Source organism: Oryctolagus cuniculus, chromosome 21, assembly GCF_964237555.1.
Source record: "Oryctolagus cuniculus chromosome 21, mOryCun1.1, whole genome shotgun sequence".
Taxonomy (NCBI): Eukaryota; Metazoa; Chordata; class Mammalia; order Lagomorpha; family Leporidae; genus Oryctolagus; species Oryctolagus cuniculus.
The window spans coordinates 1,271,690-1,286,941 of record NC_091452.1 but is presented as its reverse complement, the minus strand read 5'-3'; the positions used below and the strand labels follow the sequence as shown (position 1 = coordinate 1,286,941).

Genomic DNA, 15,252 nt, shown 5'->3' with positions numbered 1-15,252 from the left:
GGCGCAGGGTCCCGGGGACGCTCCAGCGCGGCCCTCCCGGTTCTGCAGCGGCCAGCAGACCCGCGGAGCTTTCCTGGGGCGGGGGAGTCGAGGCGGCAGTTCCAGGGCTCCCGCTGCGAGCTTCCCACCCCCCCCCACCCCCACCCCCACCCCCCCCACCCCCACCCCCACCCCTACCCCACCCCCGCCTCGGCTTCCCGGACGCGAGCGCAGCGCCAGGCCCCGCCCACGCCCCGCCCCGCCCCTCCCGCGAGGCCCCGTGTCCGCCCCCGGCCGCCGTCCGGCCCCCGCCCGCAGCGGCGCTCGACCACGTGGTGTGTGCTCGGCTCGGTCCGCGGCACGTGAGTGCGTCAAGGGGCTTCGCTGTGGGACCGGCGCGGGCCGGGGTCTCTCCAGCCGCTGGGGGAGCCGGCCAGGGGCGGGCGCCGCGGCCGGACGCGGGACCGGCTTATGGGGATGCCCGGCGCGCTGCTGCGGGCGGCCGGGGCGCTGTTGCGGGCGGCCCGGGGCCTGCAGACCCCGCGCCTCGGACGCGCGCTCTGGTAATGAGCTGCGGCCGCGACCCGCGGGGAGCCTCGTGCGGGGGCGCGCGGGGCCCGCCGCGCCAGCTCACGCCGCTCTTCTCCGCAGCTCGACCCTCATGGCCGGCAACTTGGGGGCGCCCTCGGCCGCCGGCGTCGCGCCCCGGCCGGAGGAAGGGAAGGCCCGGGCCGGCCGGCCGGGCGCGCGGCTCTGGGAGGACGCGGAGCCCCAGGCGAAGAAGCTGAGGAGCGGCGAGGACGGCGCGCCGCCCCGGAAGCTGCCCAAGAGGAAGATCGTGCTGCTGCTGGCCTATTCGGGGAAGGGCTACCATGGCATGCAGGTGGGGGGGCCTGGGGCCTGCAGGTGGGGCGCGGCCAGCTCGGGGCTTGCGGGGGGGGGGGTGGGGCTTGGGGCCTGCAGGTGGGGCGCGGCTATCCCGGGATCTGCAGGTGGGGGCCGGGCCAGCCCGGGGCCTGGAGGTGGGGCCTGGCCGGCTCGGGTTTGCAGGTGGGGGCCTGGGGCCTGCAGGTGAGGCCCGGCTATCCCAGGACCTGGAGGTGGGGCCTGGCCGGCTGTGTCTTAACCCAGTTGTCACGTAGGCAGAGGGAGAGAGCGGCCATCTGCTGATTCACTCCCAAAATGCCCACGAAGGCTGGGGCAGGGTCAGCCTGAAGCCAGGAGGCAGGGCCTCAGTGCACGTCCCCTGCAGAGGGGCAGGGACCCGAGTATCTGAGCTGTCAGTGCTGCCTCCCCAGTGTGCAGTAGCAGGAGGCTGGAGTCCAGCGTGGGACGTGGGCGTCGTTTTCGGCACGTTGTCCGTGAGCTCGTGTGCTCCTGCCCTGAACAGGAGTTGCACGCGTCTCCAAGCAGCCCGCGCCGGCTGGTGTCCAAGTCATCTGCCGCGGTGGACGTGGTTCTGGGGGAGGGTCCAGTCGCGCTCTGCCTCAGTTTCTCCGCTCAGCAGGTGTGAGGTGGACCAGCAGGGAGGTGAGGCGCTCCTGAAGGAGACAGTGTGGAATTAAAGTGGCATGTGTGCGGTCTGGAGGCAGGCACACCCTCTGAGACTGTTCTGTCCAGCCCTTTTCTGAGCGGTCGAAAGGTGTAGGGGCCCGAGACTTTCTCCGTGCCCAGTTCTGTGGCTCGGACGTGGCTTGTGAGTCTTTTTTTTTTTTTTTTTTTTTTTTTTTTTTTTTTGACAGGCAGAGTAGACAGTGAGAGAGACAGACAGAGAGAAAGGTCTTCCTTTGCCGTTGGTTCACCCTCCAATGGCCGCCGTGCTGCGGCCGGCGCACTGTGGCCGGCGCACCGCGCTGATCCGAAGGCAGGAGCCAGGTGCTTCCCCTGGTCTCCCATGGGGTGCAGGGCCCAAGCACTTGGGCCATCCTCCACTGCACTCCCTGGCCACAGCAGAGAGCTGGCCTGGAAGAGGGGCAACCAGGACAGAATCCGGCGCCCCGACCGGGACTAGAACCCGGTGTGCTGGTGCTGCAGGCGGAGGATTAGCCTAGTGAGCCGCGGCGCCGGCGGCTTGTGAGTCTTTAGAATTGTTCCAGTGTGGCCACAGGAAGAATGCCACTGCTCACTGCAGAGCCCCCAGACAGGGGAGCTGGAGGAAGCAGGCACATCTGTCCCGCACAGAGCTCTGCTTCCCGTTCCCGCTCCCTGCTGCTGTGCACCTCGGACGCAGTAGGTGACGGCTCAGGGACGTGGGTTAACTGCCACTCGTGGGAGACCCGGATGGAGCTCCTGGCTCTACCTCGGCCTGGCCCAGCCCTGGCTGTGGGGGCAGTGATGGAAGATCTGTCTGTCCATCTGTCCCTCTCTCTGCGTGTCTGATGAGACATCAGTGGCAGTGAATGGAGGTGACGAGGAGAGCAGCGCTCACCGGACCAGCGGGTAGGCTTTTCCTCCGAATGGCGTTCGTGATGCGACGCTGTGGGTTGGAAACGGATCAGCCTCGGCTTTGGTAGGAGCAGGTAAACGTGTTGTTTTATGAGAGACTTCAATCGTGTAAGGCTCTACCTCGCCAGCTCCCGCCTGCCGTTGGGAGGGAGACGGGCACAGGCAGGGCCGTCACCCCGTCAGCCCACACTCGGATCTGAGACGTGCGGAGGAGGGCATGGGCACCGTGGGGTGGACTGCGGGAGGGACTTCCTGGCCGTGCTCAGTCTCGCTGCGCTCGCAGGGTTTCTGAACTTGGACGTGGCTGTGTGCAAGCCCAGCGGGCAGTGGCAGTCAGTGGGTTCACGGGGCAGGCTGGGAGGCATCAGAGGTGGTGCCAGGTGTGCCTTCTCCCAGGAGGTGTGCCGGGCTGCTCGGAAGAGCCCAGCCCTGTGCTGGCCAGGTCGCCTGGCAGGGTCGGTGGTGCGGGGTCCCCGAGCTGCGAGAGGCGTAGTCCTGCTGCTGGGTGTGTGTGAGCTGCACGTGGTCTGCCCTGGGCGGCTCAGGCCTGGGGGCAGGAGCTGAGTGGTGACCACCTGCCTTGCTGTCTTTGCAGAGAAACGTGGGGTCCTCTCAGTTCAGGACCATCGAAGATGACCTGGTGTCCGCCCTCGTCCGCTCGGGCTGCATCCCTGAGAACCACGGTGAAGACATGAGGAAGATGTCCTTCCAGCGCTGCGCCCGCACGGACAAGGTAGGCGGCAGCCGTCCCGCCGAGCGGCTCTGTCGGCACTCGCAGCAAGAGCAGACTGGGATGTCTGCCTTGTGAGGCTGCGTCAGCCCAGGTGTGGCTGGATCCAGGGGCCCACTGCTGGCAAGACTGCGTCCTGTCTGGTCCACCTTCTCTGTCGCCTCCACCCTTCGTGGGGCCCAGTGGCCAGCACAGGCCCGCTGGGGGACATGGGGCCACGTGGCTGCAGAGGGGGCCACGCTGTGGTTCGCCAGTGGGTGAAAGTGGTCTTCGTGATCCTCTTTAATTAACCCCGTGTATGCAGGATGACATGTATTAGCCCGCGGTCAGTGTGAACATCTTTGAACGAGGGCCGCCACCTGCAGTTTCAGCATCTGCAGGAGCACTGCTTCCTGTGCCGGCTGCTCCGCCTCCCAGCCGGCTCCTGCTCACGCACGTCGGGAAGCAGTGGAAGGTGGCCCGAGGGCTGGGCCTGCACCCAGTGGGAGGCCCAGATGGAGTTCCTGGCTCCTGGCTTCAGCCTGGCCCAGCCCCGGCTGTGTGGCCATTTGGGGAGTGAACCAGTGGAGGGAAGACCTCTTTCTATCCATCTCTGTGTCTTCCAGATAAATAAAGTAAATCCTTTCAAAAAAGAAATGTATTACTGCGCCATGTGTGTGCACGTACTTGGGCCCTGGCACACGGACTCGGAGCCGTGCTGGCTGCGTGAATCACCACTGGAGTCCGTGTCGTGGTCACACGTCTGCCCTGGACCGGGCACAGCCTGCGTGGCAGTGCGTGTGCGGTGGGGTCTCCACATCGAGTGCCTGCTTCGGAGACTGAGCCACAGGACAGCAGTGGGGAGCGGCAGGTGCAGTAGCAGGGCCCGGACCTGCACTGCCTCTCAGTGTGGCTCTTCTGGTCTTTTTGTTTTTTTCAGATTTATTTATTTGCATGCAGAGTTACAGAGCAAGAAAAGGAGAAACAAAGATCTTCCATCTGCTAGTTCACTTCCCGAATGGTCACGAAGGCCAGGGCTAGGCCCGGCTAAAGCCAGGAGCCAGGAGCTGCTTCTGGGTCTCTCACGTGGATGCGGGACCCAAGGACTTGGGCCGTCTTCCGCTGCTCTCCCGGGCACGTTAGCAGGGAGTTGAATCGGAAGCGGAGCAGCCAGGACTCGAGCCGGCACCCATGTGGGATGCTGGCACTGCCAGCAGCAGCTTAAGCTGCTGCACTACAGCGTTGGCCCCTTCTGCATGTGCTGTGACTGTCTGACCGCACGTGACATTAGTGTCCAGTAAGACAGGTGGTTCTAAGTGGCCCCCGGGGCGTCGACACCTGCTCGGCGGGTGGGGCTCTGTCCGGGCCCTAAGTCGTCCAGTCGGGTCTCTTTCCTCTCCCTGTGATAGACACACTGTGAGGTGTGCCCTCCGCAGGGGCGCGCTTGATGCCCGTGTACACAGCTGTGCCCCAGCAGGTCCCTCCGCACGGGAAACCCCCGCTTTAGCTCTGGTGGGCGCCTCGTCTTGCTTTGCTCCAAGTTCCATCACGTAAGCTGCCTTCTCTCGTTGGCCCATCGTTGGCTGTCGCGTCTCTCGCAGGACGTGGCTTGCCGTCCGCACAGGAGACTGGGGTTTCCTGGCTGAGTGTTCTGCTGGGCTGCGAAGCCACTGTGTAAGGCCCGCAGGCGTGTAGAACTGGGGCTCCGTGTGCACGATTCACCCGCTCTTCCAGGAGCAGACGTGCTGTGTGCGGGGACAGGACGTCCAGCAGCCTTCTGCTTCAGGGGCCAGTGGGGGGGAGGGTCGTGATGGGGGGCAGGCCCAGTGGGATCCACCTTCCTGTCCCCACCCGCTGTCCTTACAGGGTGTGTCTGCTGCTGGCCAGGTCGTGTCACTGAAGGTGTGGCTGATTGATGACATCCTGGAGAAGATCAACAGCCACCTGCCGTCCCACATTCGGATTTTGGGTGAGTGGTGGTGTGGGTGAAACCGTGCAGACTCCATAGCCCCACCTGCTTCAGGTGTGGGGACAGCAGGCTGCTCCCTGTGAAGACCAAGTTCATGGTTGGAACAGGGGCAGTCACTCCTGTGTGTGACAGGATCAGTGGAATTTTAGGCCTTTTTATTTTATTTAAAAAAATGTTGGGGGGCCGGCGCTGTGGCATAGCAGGGTAAGCCGCCACCTGCAGTGCCGGCCACATGGGTTGAGCCGCCACATGGGCACCAGTTTGAGACCTGGCTGCTCCACTTGTGATCCAGCTCTCTGCTGTGGCCCAGGAGTGCAGTGGAGGATGGCCCAAGTGCTTGGGCCCTGCACCCACGTGGGAGACCAGGAGGAAGCTCCTGGCTTTGGATCGGCTCAGCTCTGGCCGTTGTGGCCAACTAGGGAATGAACCAGTGGGTGGAAGACCTCTCTCTCTCTCTCTCTTTCTCTCTTTCTCTCTTTCTCTCTCTCTTTCTCTTTTTCTCTAACTCTGACTTTCAAATAAATAAATCTTTAAATAAAAATTTTTTTGAGAAGCAAGATTAGAGAGAGAGGAAAAGACAGAGAGCTTCCATCCGCTGGTTTACTCCCCTACTGGCCACAAGAGCCAGGGCTGGATCAGGCCAAAGCCAGGAGCCAGAGGCATCATCTGCATCCAGCCAGGACTCAGACCGTCAGCCATGTAGGATGCTGGCATTGCAGGCAGTGGCTTAGCCTGCTGGGCCGCAGCACCGGTCCCAATATCTGAGTCTCTGCTTCTAAGCGGCGTTGTACGGGCCTCACGTTTAGCATGGTGTTGGCGTGGCTGGGTGAGTCCCACCTGCTGCTCCGTCTCGTCCGTCTGTCACTTATCCTTCCCTGCCTTCCTCTTTGGTTAGCTTGTCTAGTCGTCACCGTGGTCAGGAGCTGTAACTCACTGTTTCCTCAGTGATGGTTTGGGGTTTAAGCCTGGGGTCGGCGACCTCTGTCTGGGAGTATTTTAGGCTTTGTGGGCCCCGTGGACGGCGGTCTCTGTGAGCTGTCCATGCTTTCGACCCCTTGCTGTCTCAGCCGTGTGGTGGATGTGCACTTCCCCGCGGCCCCCGTGCTGTTGGTGTGCACCTTACCTCTGCACACACGATCAGCTCCCTGTGAGGGTTACTGCTGGTCCTTAGGCGTCTGATAGCGTTAACCTTTTTTTTTTTTTTTTTAATTTATTTGACAGAGTTATAGATAGTGAGAGAGAGAGACAGAGAGAAAGGTCTTCCTTCTGTTGGTTCACTCCCCAAATGGCCGCTATGGCCGGTGCTGCACCGATCCGAAGCCAGGAGCCAGGTGCTTCCTCCTGGTCTCCCATGCGGGTGCAGGGCCCAAGCACTTGGGCCATCCTCCACTGCACTCCCGGGCCACAGCAGAGAGCTGGACTGGAAGAGGAGCAACCAGGACTAGAACTGGTGCCCATATGGGATGCCGGTACTGCAAGTGGAGGATTAACCAAGTAGCCATGGCGTCGGCCACGTTAACACCAAGTAAACCATGCGCCGGCCACGTTAACACCGAGTGAGCCAGGCGCCGGCCGCGTGAACACCGAGTGAGCCAGGCGCCGTCCGCGTGAACACCGACTGAGCCAGATGCCGGCCACGTGAACACTGAGTGAGCCAGGTGCCAGCCACATGAACACCGAGTGAGCCAGGCGCCAGCCGCGTGAACACCGAGTGAGCCAGGCGCCGGCCACGTGAACACCGAGTGAGCCAGGTGCCAGCCACATGAACACCAAGTGAGCAAGGCGCCAGCCGCATGAACACCGAGTAAGCCAGGCGCCGGCCGCGTTAACCTTTTTTCAAACACCTTTTTTGGGGAGGAACTTGGTCCTTGCTGGGTTGCCCGGTGGGGTCTCCGCCTTTCCTAGCTGGCTTGTTCTGGTCAACAAGTGAATTTGCCAAGCATCCTTGTGGTCTCCAGTGTTCATGGAATTGCATCTTCGATGTAGAGAAACAGCAGTCACCCACGACACAGACAGGACGGTGGCGTGAGAGCAAGGACTGCTGAGCACAGGCTCCCGGGCTGGCCAGGGCTGCTGGGCAGCTCCTGAGGCCCCATCAGGCCTTGTCAACAGGAAGCCAAGGTCAGGGGCAGAGTTCCTGTGAGGTGGAACCTTCGTCACTGTGGCTGCACCTGTTCCAGGCATGGAGCAAGCTCTCGGGAGATTCACAGCAGAAGTTGTCAAATGTGGGGCTGGCATTATAGTGCAGCAGGGTAAGCCACTGCCTGCAGCATCAGCATCCGTTTGGACACCGGTTCCAATCCTGGCTGCTCCACTTCTGATTCGGCTCCCTGCTAATTTGCCTGGGAAAGCAGAGGGAGATGGCCCAAAGGGGTTGGGAGCCCTGCCAATTACGTGGGACACTCGGATGGAGTTCCTGGCTCAGCCCTGGGCGTTGTGGCCATATGGGGAGTGAACCAGCAGATGAAAGACCCTCCCTTCCTCCCTCCCTCCCTCCTTCCTCCTCCCTCCCTCCCTCCCTCCCTCCCCCCCCCCTCTCTCTCTAACTCTGCCTTCAGATAAATAAGTAAATAACTATTTTAAAAACTTAATTTAAAAAATGTATTTGAAAGGCAGAGAGACAGAATATGACAGGTCTTTGTTCCACTGGTTCACTTTCCAAATGCTTGTGGTAGTCGTACCTGGGCTGTACCTGGGCCGGGTCTAAGCTCGGGGCTGGGAACACAAGCTGGGTTTCCCATGTGGCTAGTCGGGGCCTAAATACTTTGAACTGTTGTCAGCTGCTGTCTCCCAGGAATCTGAAATTAGGAGTAGAGCTGGGCCTTGAACCTAGGCACTTGGGTAAGGGGCGTGGGCGTCTCAGCTGCTGGGGCCCACATGGCGGTCTCCGTTTCGCCTCCCAGCAGGCCCTCACTGAGTCCCTCCTAGGCACCACCACGCTCGGGGTGGGGGCGGGTTGGGCACAGCGGTGGCTGCCCTGTACGGCCTCTGTGGAGGGAGCTCTGGGGGCAGAGTCCCAGGCTCCCGTTCTGCCAGCACCGGGCCCTACCTCGCCTGTGGGTTGTGTCTTTCGGGTCTTGGGTGCACTGCCCGAGGTGCGGGGTCTGGGGGAGGGGGCGAGGCCCCTGCTATGGCGGTGTTCACGCTCCACCCCTCCCCCAGGGCTGAAGAGGGTCACGGGCGGCTTCAACTCCAAGAACAAGTGTGACGCCAGGACGTACTTCTACATGCTGCCCACCTTCGCCTTTGCCCACAAGGACCGGGACCCCCAGGACGAGACCTACCGGCTGAGCGCCGAGACCCTGCAGCGGGTGAACAGGCTGCTGGCCTGCTACCAGGGCACCCACAGCTTCCACAACTTCACCTCGCAGAAGGGCCCGCGGGAGCCCAGCGCGCGGCGCTACATCCTGCAGATGTACTGCGAGGAGCCCTTCGTGCGCGAGGGCCTGGAGTTCGCGGTGATCAGGGTGAAGGGCCAGAGCTTCATGATGCACCAGATCCGCAAGATGGTGGGCCTGGTGGTGGCCATCGTGAAGGGCTACGCCCCGGAGAGCGTGCTGGAGCGCAGCTGGGGGGACGAGAAGGTGGACGTGCCCAAGGCGCCGGGGCTGGGCCTGGTCCTGGAGCGCGTGCACTTCGAGAAGTACAACCAGCGCTTCGGCAATGACGGGCTGCACGAGCCCCTGGACTGGGCGCAGGAGGAGGCCGAGGTGGCCGCCTTCAAGGAGCAGCACATCCTGCCGACCATCGTGAGCACCGAGCGCGGGGAGCGCTCCATGGCCCAGTGGCTGAGCACGCTGCCCGCCCACGACTTCAGCGCCTCCGCCCTGGCGGCCAGCTCGGGCGCCAAGGTACGGGCTCTGAGCGGGGCGTGGGCACCTGCGTCCGGCGCTGCACGCGGCTCCCGTTCTGTGCATGAGCTGAGGCACAGGGCAGCGGGGCTGGCGCACTGGGCTGAAGCGACAGTGCCCGCGAGCTGTGCCCCTCACCCACCTGTGCCCCCTCACCCACCTGTGCCCCCTCACCCGCCTGTGCCCCCTCACCCGCTTATGCCCCCTCCCACCTGTGCCCCCTCACCCGCCTGTGCCCCCTCCTGCCTGTGCCCCCTCACCCGCCTGTGCCCCTTCACCCGCCTGTGCCCCCTCACCCGCTTATGCCCCCTCCCACCTGTGCCCCCCACCCGCCTGTGCCCCCTCACCCGCCTGTGCCCCCTCACCCGCTTATGCCCCCTCCTGCCTGTGCCCCTCACCCGCCTGTGCCCCCTCCCGCCTGTGCCCCCCACCCGCCTGTGCCCCCTCCCGCCTGTGCCCCCCACCCGCTTATGCCCCCTCCCGCCTGTGCCCCCCTCACCCGCACCCCCTCACCCGCCTGTGCCCCCTCCTGCCTGTGCCCCCTCACCCACCTGTGCCCCCTCTCGCCTGTGCCCCCTCTCGCCTGTGCCCCCTCACCCGTCTGTGCCCCCTCACTCGCCTGTGCCCCCTCCCGCCTGTGCCCCCTCACCCGCCTGTGCCCCTCACCGGCCTGTGCCCCCCACCTGCCTGTGCCCCCTCACCCGCCTGTGCCCCTCACCCGCCTGTGCCCCCCTCACCCGCCTGTGCCCCCTCCTGCCTGTGCCCCCTCACCTGTGCCCCCTCCTGCCTGTGCCCCCTCACCCGCCTGTGCCCCCTCACTCACCTGTGCCCCCTCACCCACCTGTGCCCCCTCCCGCCTGTGCCCCCTCCCGCCTGTGCCCCCTCCTGCCTGTGCCCCCTCACTCACCTGTGCCCCCTCACTCACCTGTGCCCCCTCACCCACCTGTGCCCCCTCCTGCCTGTGCCCCCTCACTCACCTGTGCCCCCTCCCGCCTGTGCCCCCTCACCCACCTGTGCCCCCTCCTGCCTGTGCCCCCTCCTGCCTGTGCCCCCTCACCCGCCTGTGCCCCCTCCTGCCTGTGCCCCCTCACCCACCTGTGCCCCCTCCTGCCTGTGCCCCCTCACCTGTGCCCCCTCACCCGCCTGTGCCCCCTCACTCGCCTGTGCCCCCTCACCCACCTGTGCCCCCTCACCCACCTGTGCCCCCTCCTGCCTGTGCCCCCTCACTCACCTGTGCCCCCTCCCGCCTGTGCCCCCTCCCGCCTGTGCCCCCTCACTCACCTGTGCCCCCTCACCCACCTGTGCCCCCTCCCGCCTGTGCCCCCTCCCGCCTGTGCCCCCTCCTGCCTGTGCCCCCTCACCTGTGCCCCCTCCTGCCTGTGCCCCCTCACCCGCCTGTGCCCCCTCACTCACCTGTGCCCCCTCACCCACCTGTGCCCCCTCCCGCCTGTGCCCCCTCCCGCCTGTGCCCCCTCCTGCCTGTGCCCCCTCACTCACCTGTGCCCCCTCCCGCCTGTGCCCCCTCACCTGTGCCCCTCCCGCCTGTGCCCCCTCACCCGCCTGTGCCCCTCCCGCCTGTGCCCCCTCACTCACCTGTGCCCCCTCCCGCCTGTGCCCCCTCACTCACCTGTGCCCCCTCCCGCCTGTGCCCCCTCACCCACCTGTGCCCCCTCCTGCCTGTGCCCCCTCACCCGCCTGTGCCCCCTCACCTGTGCCCCTCCCGCCTGTGCCCCCTCACCCGCCTGTGCCCCTCCCGCCTGTGCCCCTCACTCACCTGTGCCCCCTCCTGCCTGTGCCCCCTCACTCACCTGTGCCCCTCCCGCCTGTGCCCCTTCCTGCCTGTGCCCCTCCCACCTGTGCCCCCCACCCGCTTATGCCCCCTCCTTTCTGTGCCCCTCCTGCTCGCCCCCACACTTGGCGCTGGGTGACCCCAGGCGTGTGATGGCTCTGGCACAGCCGTTGCCTCCTGGATGTGCCGATGCCGCTGGCCAGTGCGCGAGGTGTCAGTGAGCCCGTGGCAGATGTTTGGTTGTTCCTGTGCAGGCCCTCAGCTGCTCCCCCGTCCCGGAAGGCAGCTGGGTGCAGGGCTGGCTTTTTGCACCCCAAGGGCTGCCTCCAGCTGCCAGCGGCACACACTGGCCCAGCCCTCTTGGATAGGATCTGTCTGAGAGACAGACAGTGGCGGGAAGCTAGGTGTGGGGGAGGGTGGGGCTGGGCTACAGCCAGGAGCCAGGAACCCAGTCCCTGCCTCCCACGAGGGCGTGAGGACCCAGTGACTTGCACCATCGATGTCTCCCAGGGTTTGCATTAGCAGGATCCTGGAGCCGGGCAGGGAAACAGGCGTTGGGCAGACATCCTAATAGGCCAGCACTTTTAGGAGAACATAGGTGGTTCGAGGGGCTGGCATCTCACGTTGAAATTCTACGTTAGTTCTCAGTTCTGTGCCCTGGGGTCAGGCCCCCCTCGCCCCGAGCCTGTGGTTTTCCTTGGTGCTTGGGGAGATTCTTCCCACTGTCCAGATCCGCGAGGACACCTGCTCCTGATGGTGGGCCTGGCGCGCAGACAGCGAGGCGCCAGTGGCAGGTGCACGAGGAGGTGCCTGGGGCGGTGCTGGCGGCCGGTGTGGGGCCGGGCCCATGTGGGAGTTTATGTTCCAGGGGAAACCAGCTTTCCTGTCACTTCAGAGAGAGCTGCCAGGCGTCAGGCGTGGTGACTGAGACCCCGCGCCACGCAGGCCATGCTGCACACGGGGGCTCTCCTCGGTCCCCACCAGCAGAGCCGGCACAGCCGGGTCAGGTCTGCAGGAGCCCAGCGAGAGGGACCGAGCACGTGCACGCTTCTGCCAGTGGGCCGGGCACCCACCCAGACCTGGGCTGGGGAGAAGCTGATGTGGGTGGGGGCATGCAGCTCACTCACCGCTTGTCTGCTCCCCTCCCGCAGGTCCCCAGCCCCCTGGAAGGCAGTGAGGGGGACGGAGACAGTGACTGAGGCCGCGGAGCCGCCGGCCGCACGTGTCCAGAAGCTGGGCTGCTGCGTCTCGCCGGCCGTGTGAGGGCTGCGGACACACGGGCCTGCCCCGCCATGGCCTGGCCTCTCGCCTCAGGGCCCCAGACTCATACGGGAACGCTGGCCTCGCCTCTCCTCAGCTCAGCATGTGAAGGCGCTATTTTTTTAAGGAAGTGGTTTTCTTAAATACGCGATTTGCTTACTGAGTCGTGCCTCTTCTTTGGTGGGGTGAGTGGAGCCCTGCTGTGTTAGAACAGGCCCTGCCACCCCACACACACGTTTCCGGGGGCCCTCCTGGAGGTGGAGCCCTCACCCTGACCGGCGTCTGGCGCCACCTGACCTGGGGGACTCTCTGCCCTCCTTGTCCCTGTCAAGGCCCCGTCCCCCCTCCTGAAGAGGAGCTGGCCTGGGCAGGGAGGCCACTGGGAGCCACGGTCAGGGTCTTGGTAGCCGGCCCCTTCCCCAGCTGTGCCCGACTTCAATAAAAAAGCAGTTCTCCAGGGAGCCAGGGGAGCCCGCGCCCCCTTGGCTGCCCCGCGCTCCGCCCTGTGCTGACGAGCAGACGGCCCAGCGAGGGCCAGAGCGTGCCGGCAGCACTGGGGCGAGAAGGTCGCCTGCAGGACCTGGCTGGACCGGCCTCGAGGAGTGACCCGCGGGGCCCTGCCTGCAGCTGCGGGACGGCCCAGGGAGTGGGATTTGGGTCAGGAAGCCACCACTGCGCGTGTCCCTGAGCTGCTGGCTGGCCTTGCGGGGGAGACTCGAGTTTCTCGGCCGTGGGTGCTACACACAGGAGTCCTGCTCAGGTGTGCGGCCGAAGCTTTGTGACGTCACCACATGGGGTAGATAGGCACCAAGGCAGCTCAGGGGAGGGAGAAAACCCGTTTGAAACATGGAGCTGGGATAACTGGTTACTTCCAGGTGGGTTGTAAGCCTGAGTCTGAAGGCCCAGATCATTCTGTCCAATGGAAGGGCCGGGGCCGGGGCTGGGCCAGGCTGATGGCAGGAGCCATGCGGGTGGCAGGTCCCAAGTCATTGGGCCATCGCTTGCTGCCTCCCGGGGTCTGCAGCAGCAGGAAGCTGGATCAGAAGTGGAGCCGGGACTCCCAGCCCCTGCGGTGTGGGATGCAAGGCCGAGCGGTGAGTTAACTGCACCAGGCGCCCACCCCAGCCATCGCTTCTGGGCGTCGGCAGAGCAGCACCTCAGGTGGCACAAAAAGTGCCGAAGGTAAAGGAACGAAGAAACTGCTTTTCACCAAAATTCAGCCCTCATTGAAACAGCCAGCCCGAGTCATCCAGCCAGCCAGCTCACAGTTCTGTGAATTAAGAGGATTAAGTGGGAAATAAGCAATTTTTAAGATTTATTTATTTGAAAGTCAGAGCTACACAGAGAGAAGGAGAAGCAGAGAGGTGAGAGAGGTCTTCCACCTGCTGGTTCACTCCCCAGTTGGCCGCAATGGCTGGAGCTGTGCCGTTCTGAAGCCAGGAACCTCCTCCGGGTGCAGGGGCCCAAGGAGGTGGGCTATCTTGGGATGGGCATAGCGGAGAGCTGGATCTGAAGAAGAGCAGCTTTACCTGTCACGCCGCAGCACTGGCCCCAGGAAATCTGAGGTTGGTTTTCTGCTTAAACTCCAGGGAGAGCTGATTCTTGTGTTGCCACCAGAGGGCAGCACTGTCTGTTTGTGTCCACTCACTGATGGCAGAGCCAAAGCCTCCTGTCCACCAACACTTTTTTTTTAAGATTCATTTTTTTGAAAGGCAGAGTTAGAGATAAAGGGAAGAGAGCGAGCGAGGTCTTCCATCTGCTGGCTCACTCCCCAGTTGGCTGCAATGGCTTGAGCTGGGAGATCGGGAGCCAGGAGCTGCCTCCAGGACTCCCTCGTGGCAGCAGACCCAGCGCCCACAGGCTCTGTCTGTCATGCCACAGCAGCTGTACTGCCCACCAGGGCCCCATTCGTTACTTGAAAGAGGGGGAGACACAGCAGCCAGGACTGGACAAGACGGAAGCCAGGCGCTCCATCCCAGACTCCCACGCGGTGCAGGTGCCCGAGCACTGGCCGCCATCTGCTGCTTTCCCAGGCCGGATTGGAAGTGGAGCAGCCGGGGCTGGAGCCAGCTCGCGTGGGGTGCTGCTGTGGCAGGCGGCCCTGTGGTCTAAGTGCTAGTCCCCTAAGTGGACAGCCCACCCTGGCCACCACCAGCTGATGGACATCAGAGTCTTTCCACTCTGGCTATTACGAATCATGCTTCTAAGAGCACTGCACGGTGGCTGGGCCATGCCTTAGCTATGGTCAGCTCTGGGGCTCTGGGCACACCCACCACCTGTCCAGTGTGGCTGCACCGTTTTTGAATGCCCTGCCCTTTTTTTTTTTTTTTTTTTTTTGATATTTATTTATTTGAAAGAGTTACACAGAGAAGGAGAGGCCGAGAGAGAGAGAGGTCTTCCATCCTCTGGTTCACTCCCCAGATGGCCGCAACGGCCGGAGCTGAGCTGATCATGAGCCAGGAGCTTCTTCCAGGTCTCCCACGCGGGTGCAGGGGCCCAAGCACTTGGCCCATCCTCCACTGCTTTCCTAGGCCACAGCAGAGAGCTGGACTGGAAGTGGAGCAGCCGGGACTAGAACTGGCGCCCACATGTGGTCCCCTCACTGCAGGCGGCAGCGTTACCCGCTACACCACCGCTCCGGTCCCAGGCCTGGCTCTGGTTCCAGCCATCCTCGTGGCTGCAGTGGCGTCGTCTTGAGGTTTTGGTTTGCATTTCTCTGATGTGTAACGGTGTTGAGCACTTTTTCACGTGCATACTGACCATTCGGACATGCAAACTTTTGTTTTAACATTTGTTTTGGGAGAGTTACAGACAGGTCTTCATCTGCTGGCTCCCTCCGCAGGTGGCTCCAAGCTGGCCGGAGCCAGGCTCTAGGAGCCCCCTCCGGGTCCCCACGTGGGCACAGGGCCCCCAGCACCGGCGGGGATGCGGGTCGCGGGCCGGGGGGGGTGCGTGTGCGTTACTCCCCCGCGTCCTGTGGCCGACGTCTGTTCACGGCGCCTTCCTGTCCCTCGTGTGTCCCACGTCACCCGCGCTGGCCCCGCTGCTCCGCCAGGGGAACGAGGGTGCGCGCTCGAGCGCCGGCGGCCTTCCAGCGCAAGGCCGAGGTTCCGGACCCGGCCCTCGTCCCGCCCGCGACCGAGTCGGGTCAGCGTCAGCCGCGGCCTCTGCGCGCCCCAGTCGTGGGACGAGCCTCGCCCCCTCGCTCTCTGGCGCCCTCGCGCGGCGAGGGGCGGCGCTGCGGCGCGGG

At 64.2% G+C, this 15,252-nt stretch overlaps 1 protein-coding gene across 3 annotated transcripts; it reads left to right on the top strand.

Annotated features, from left to right (window-relative positions):
* Positions 1 to 249: 249 nt before the first annotated feature.
* PUS1 (pseudouridine synthase 1) lies at positions 250 to 12,165 on the top strand. Of its 3 annotated transcripts, none has more exons than XM_070066270.1 (6): positions 250 to 345; positions 631 to 862; positions 3,020 to 3,157; positions 5,000 to 5,102; positions 8,265 to 8,953; positions 11,894 to 12,165. In XM_070066270.1, exons 2-6 carry the CDS (start codon positions 641 to 643, stop codon positions 11,939 to 11,941), a joined length of 1,200 nt encoding a protein of 399 aa, XP_069922371.1. In that variant the 5' UTR covers positions 250 to 345; positions 631 to 640; the 3' UTR covers positions 11,942 to 12,165. The 3 variants fall into 3 exon arrangements, with proteins under 3 accessions (XP_069922371.1, XP_069922372.1, XP_069922370.1); XM_070066271.1 differs by having other exon boundaries at positions 311 to 341; XM_070066269.1 differs by having other exon boundaries at positions 324 to 542.
* The last annotated feature ends 3,087 nt before the right edge of the window (positions 12,166 to 15,252 follow it).

Bases quoted from the DNA above. Each gene is read 5' to 3' on its own strand.
- PUS1 (XM_070066269.1), top strand. From the start codon at position 451: ATGGGGATGCCCGGCGCGCTGCTGCGGGCGGCCGGGGCGCTGTTGCGG. The intron at 543-630 runs GTAATGAGCTGC...TCTTCTCCGCAG, and splicing joins CGCCTCGGACGCGCGCTCTG to CTCGACCCTCATGGCCGGCA. The intron at 3,158-4,999 runs GTAGGCGGCAGC...CTGTCCTTACAG, and splicing joins GCTGCGCCCGCACGGACAAG to GGTGTGTCTGCTGCTGGCCA.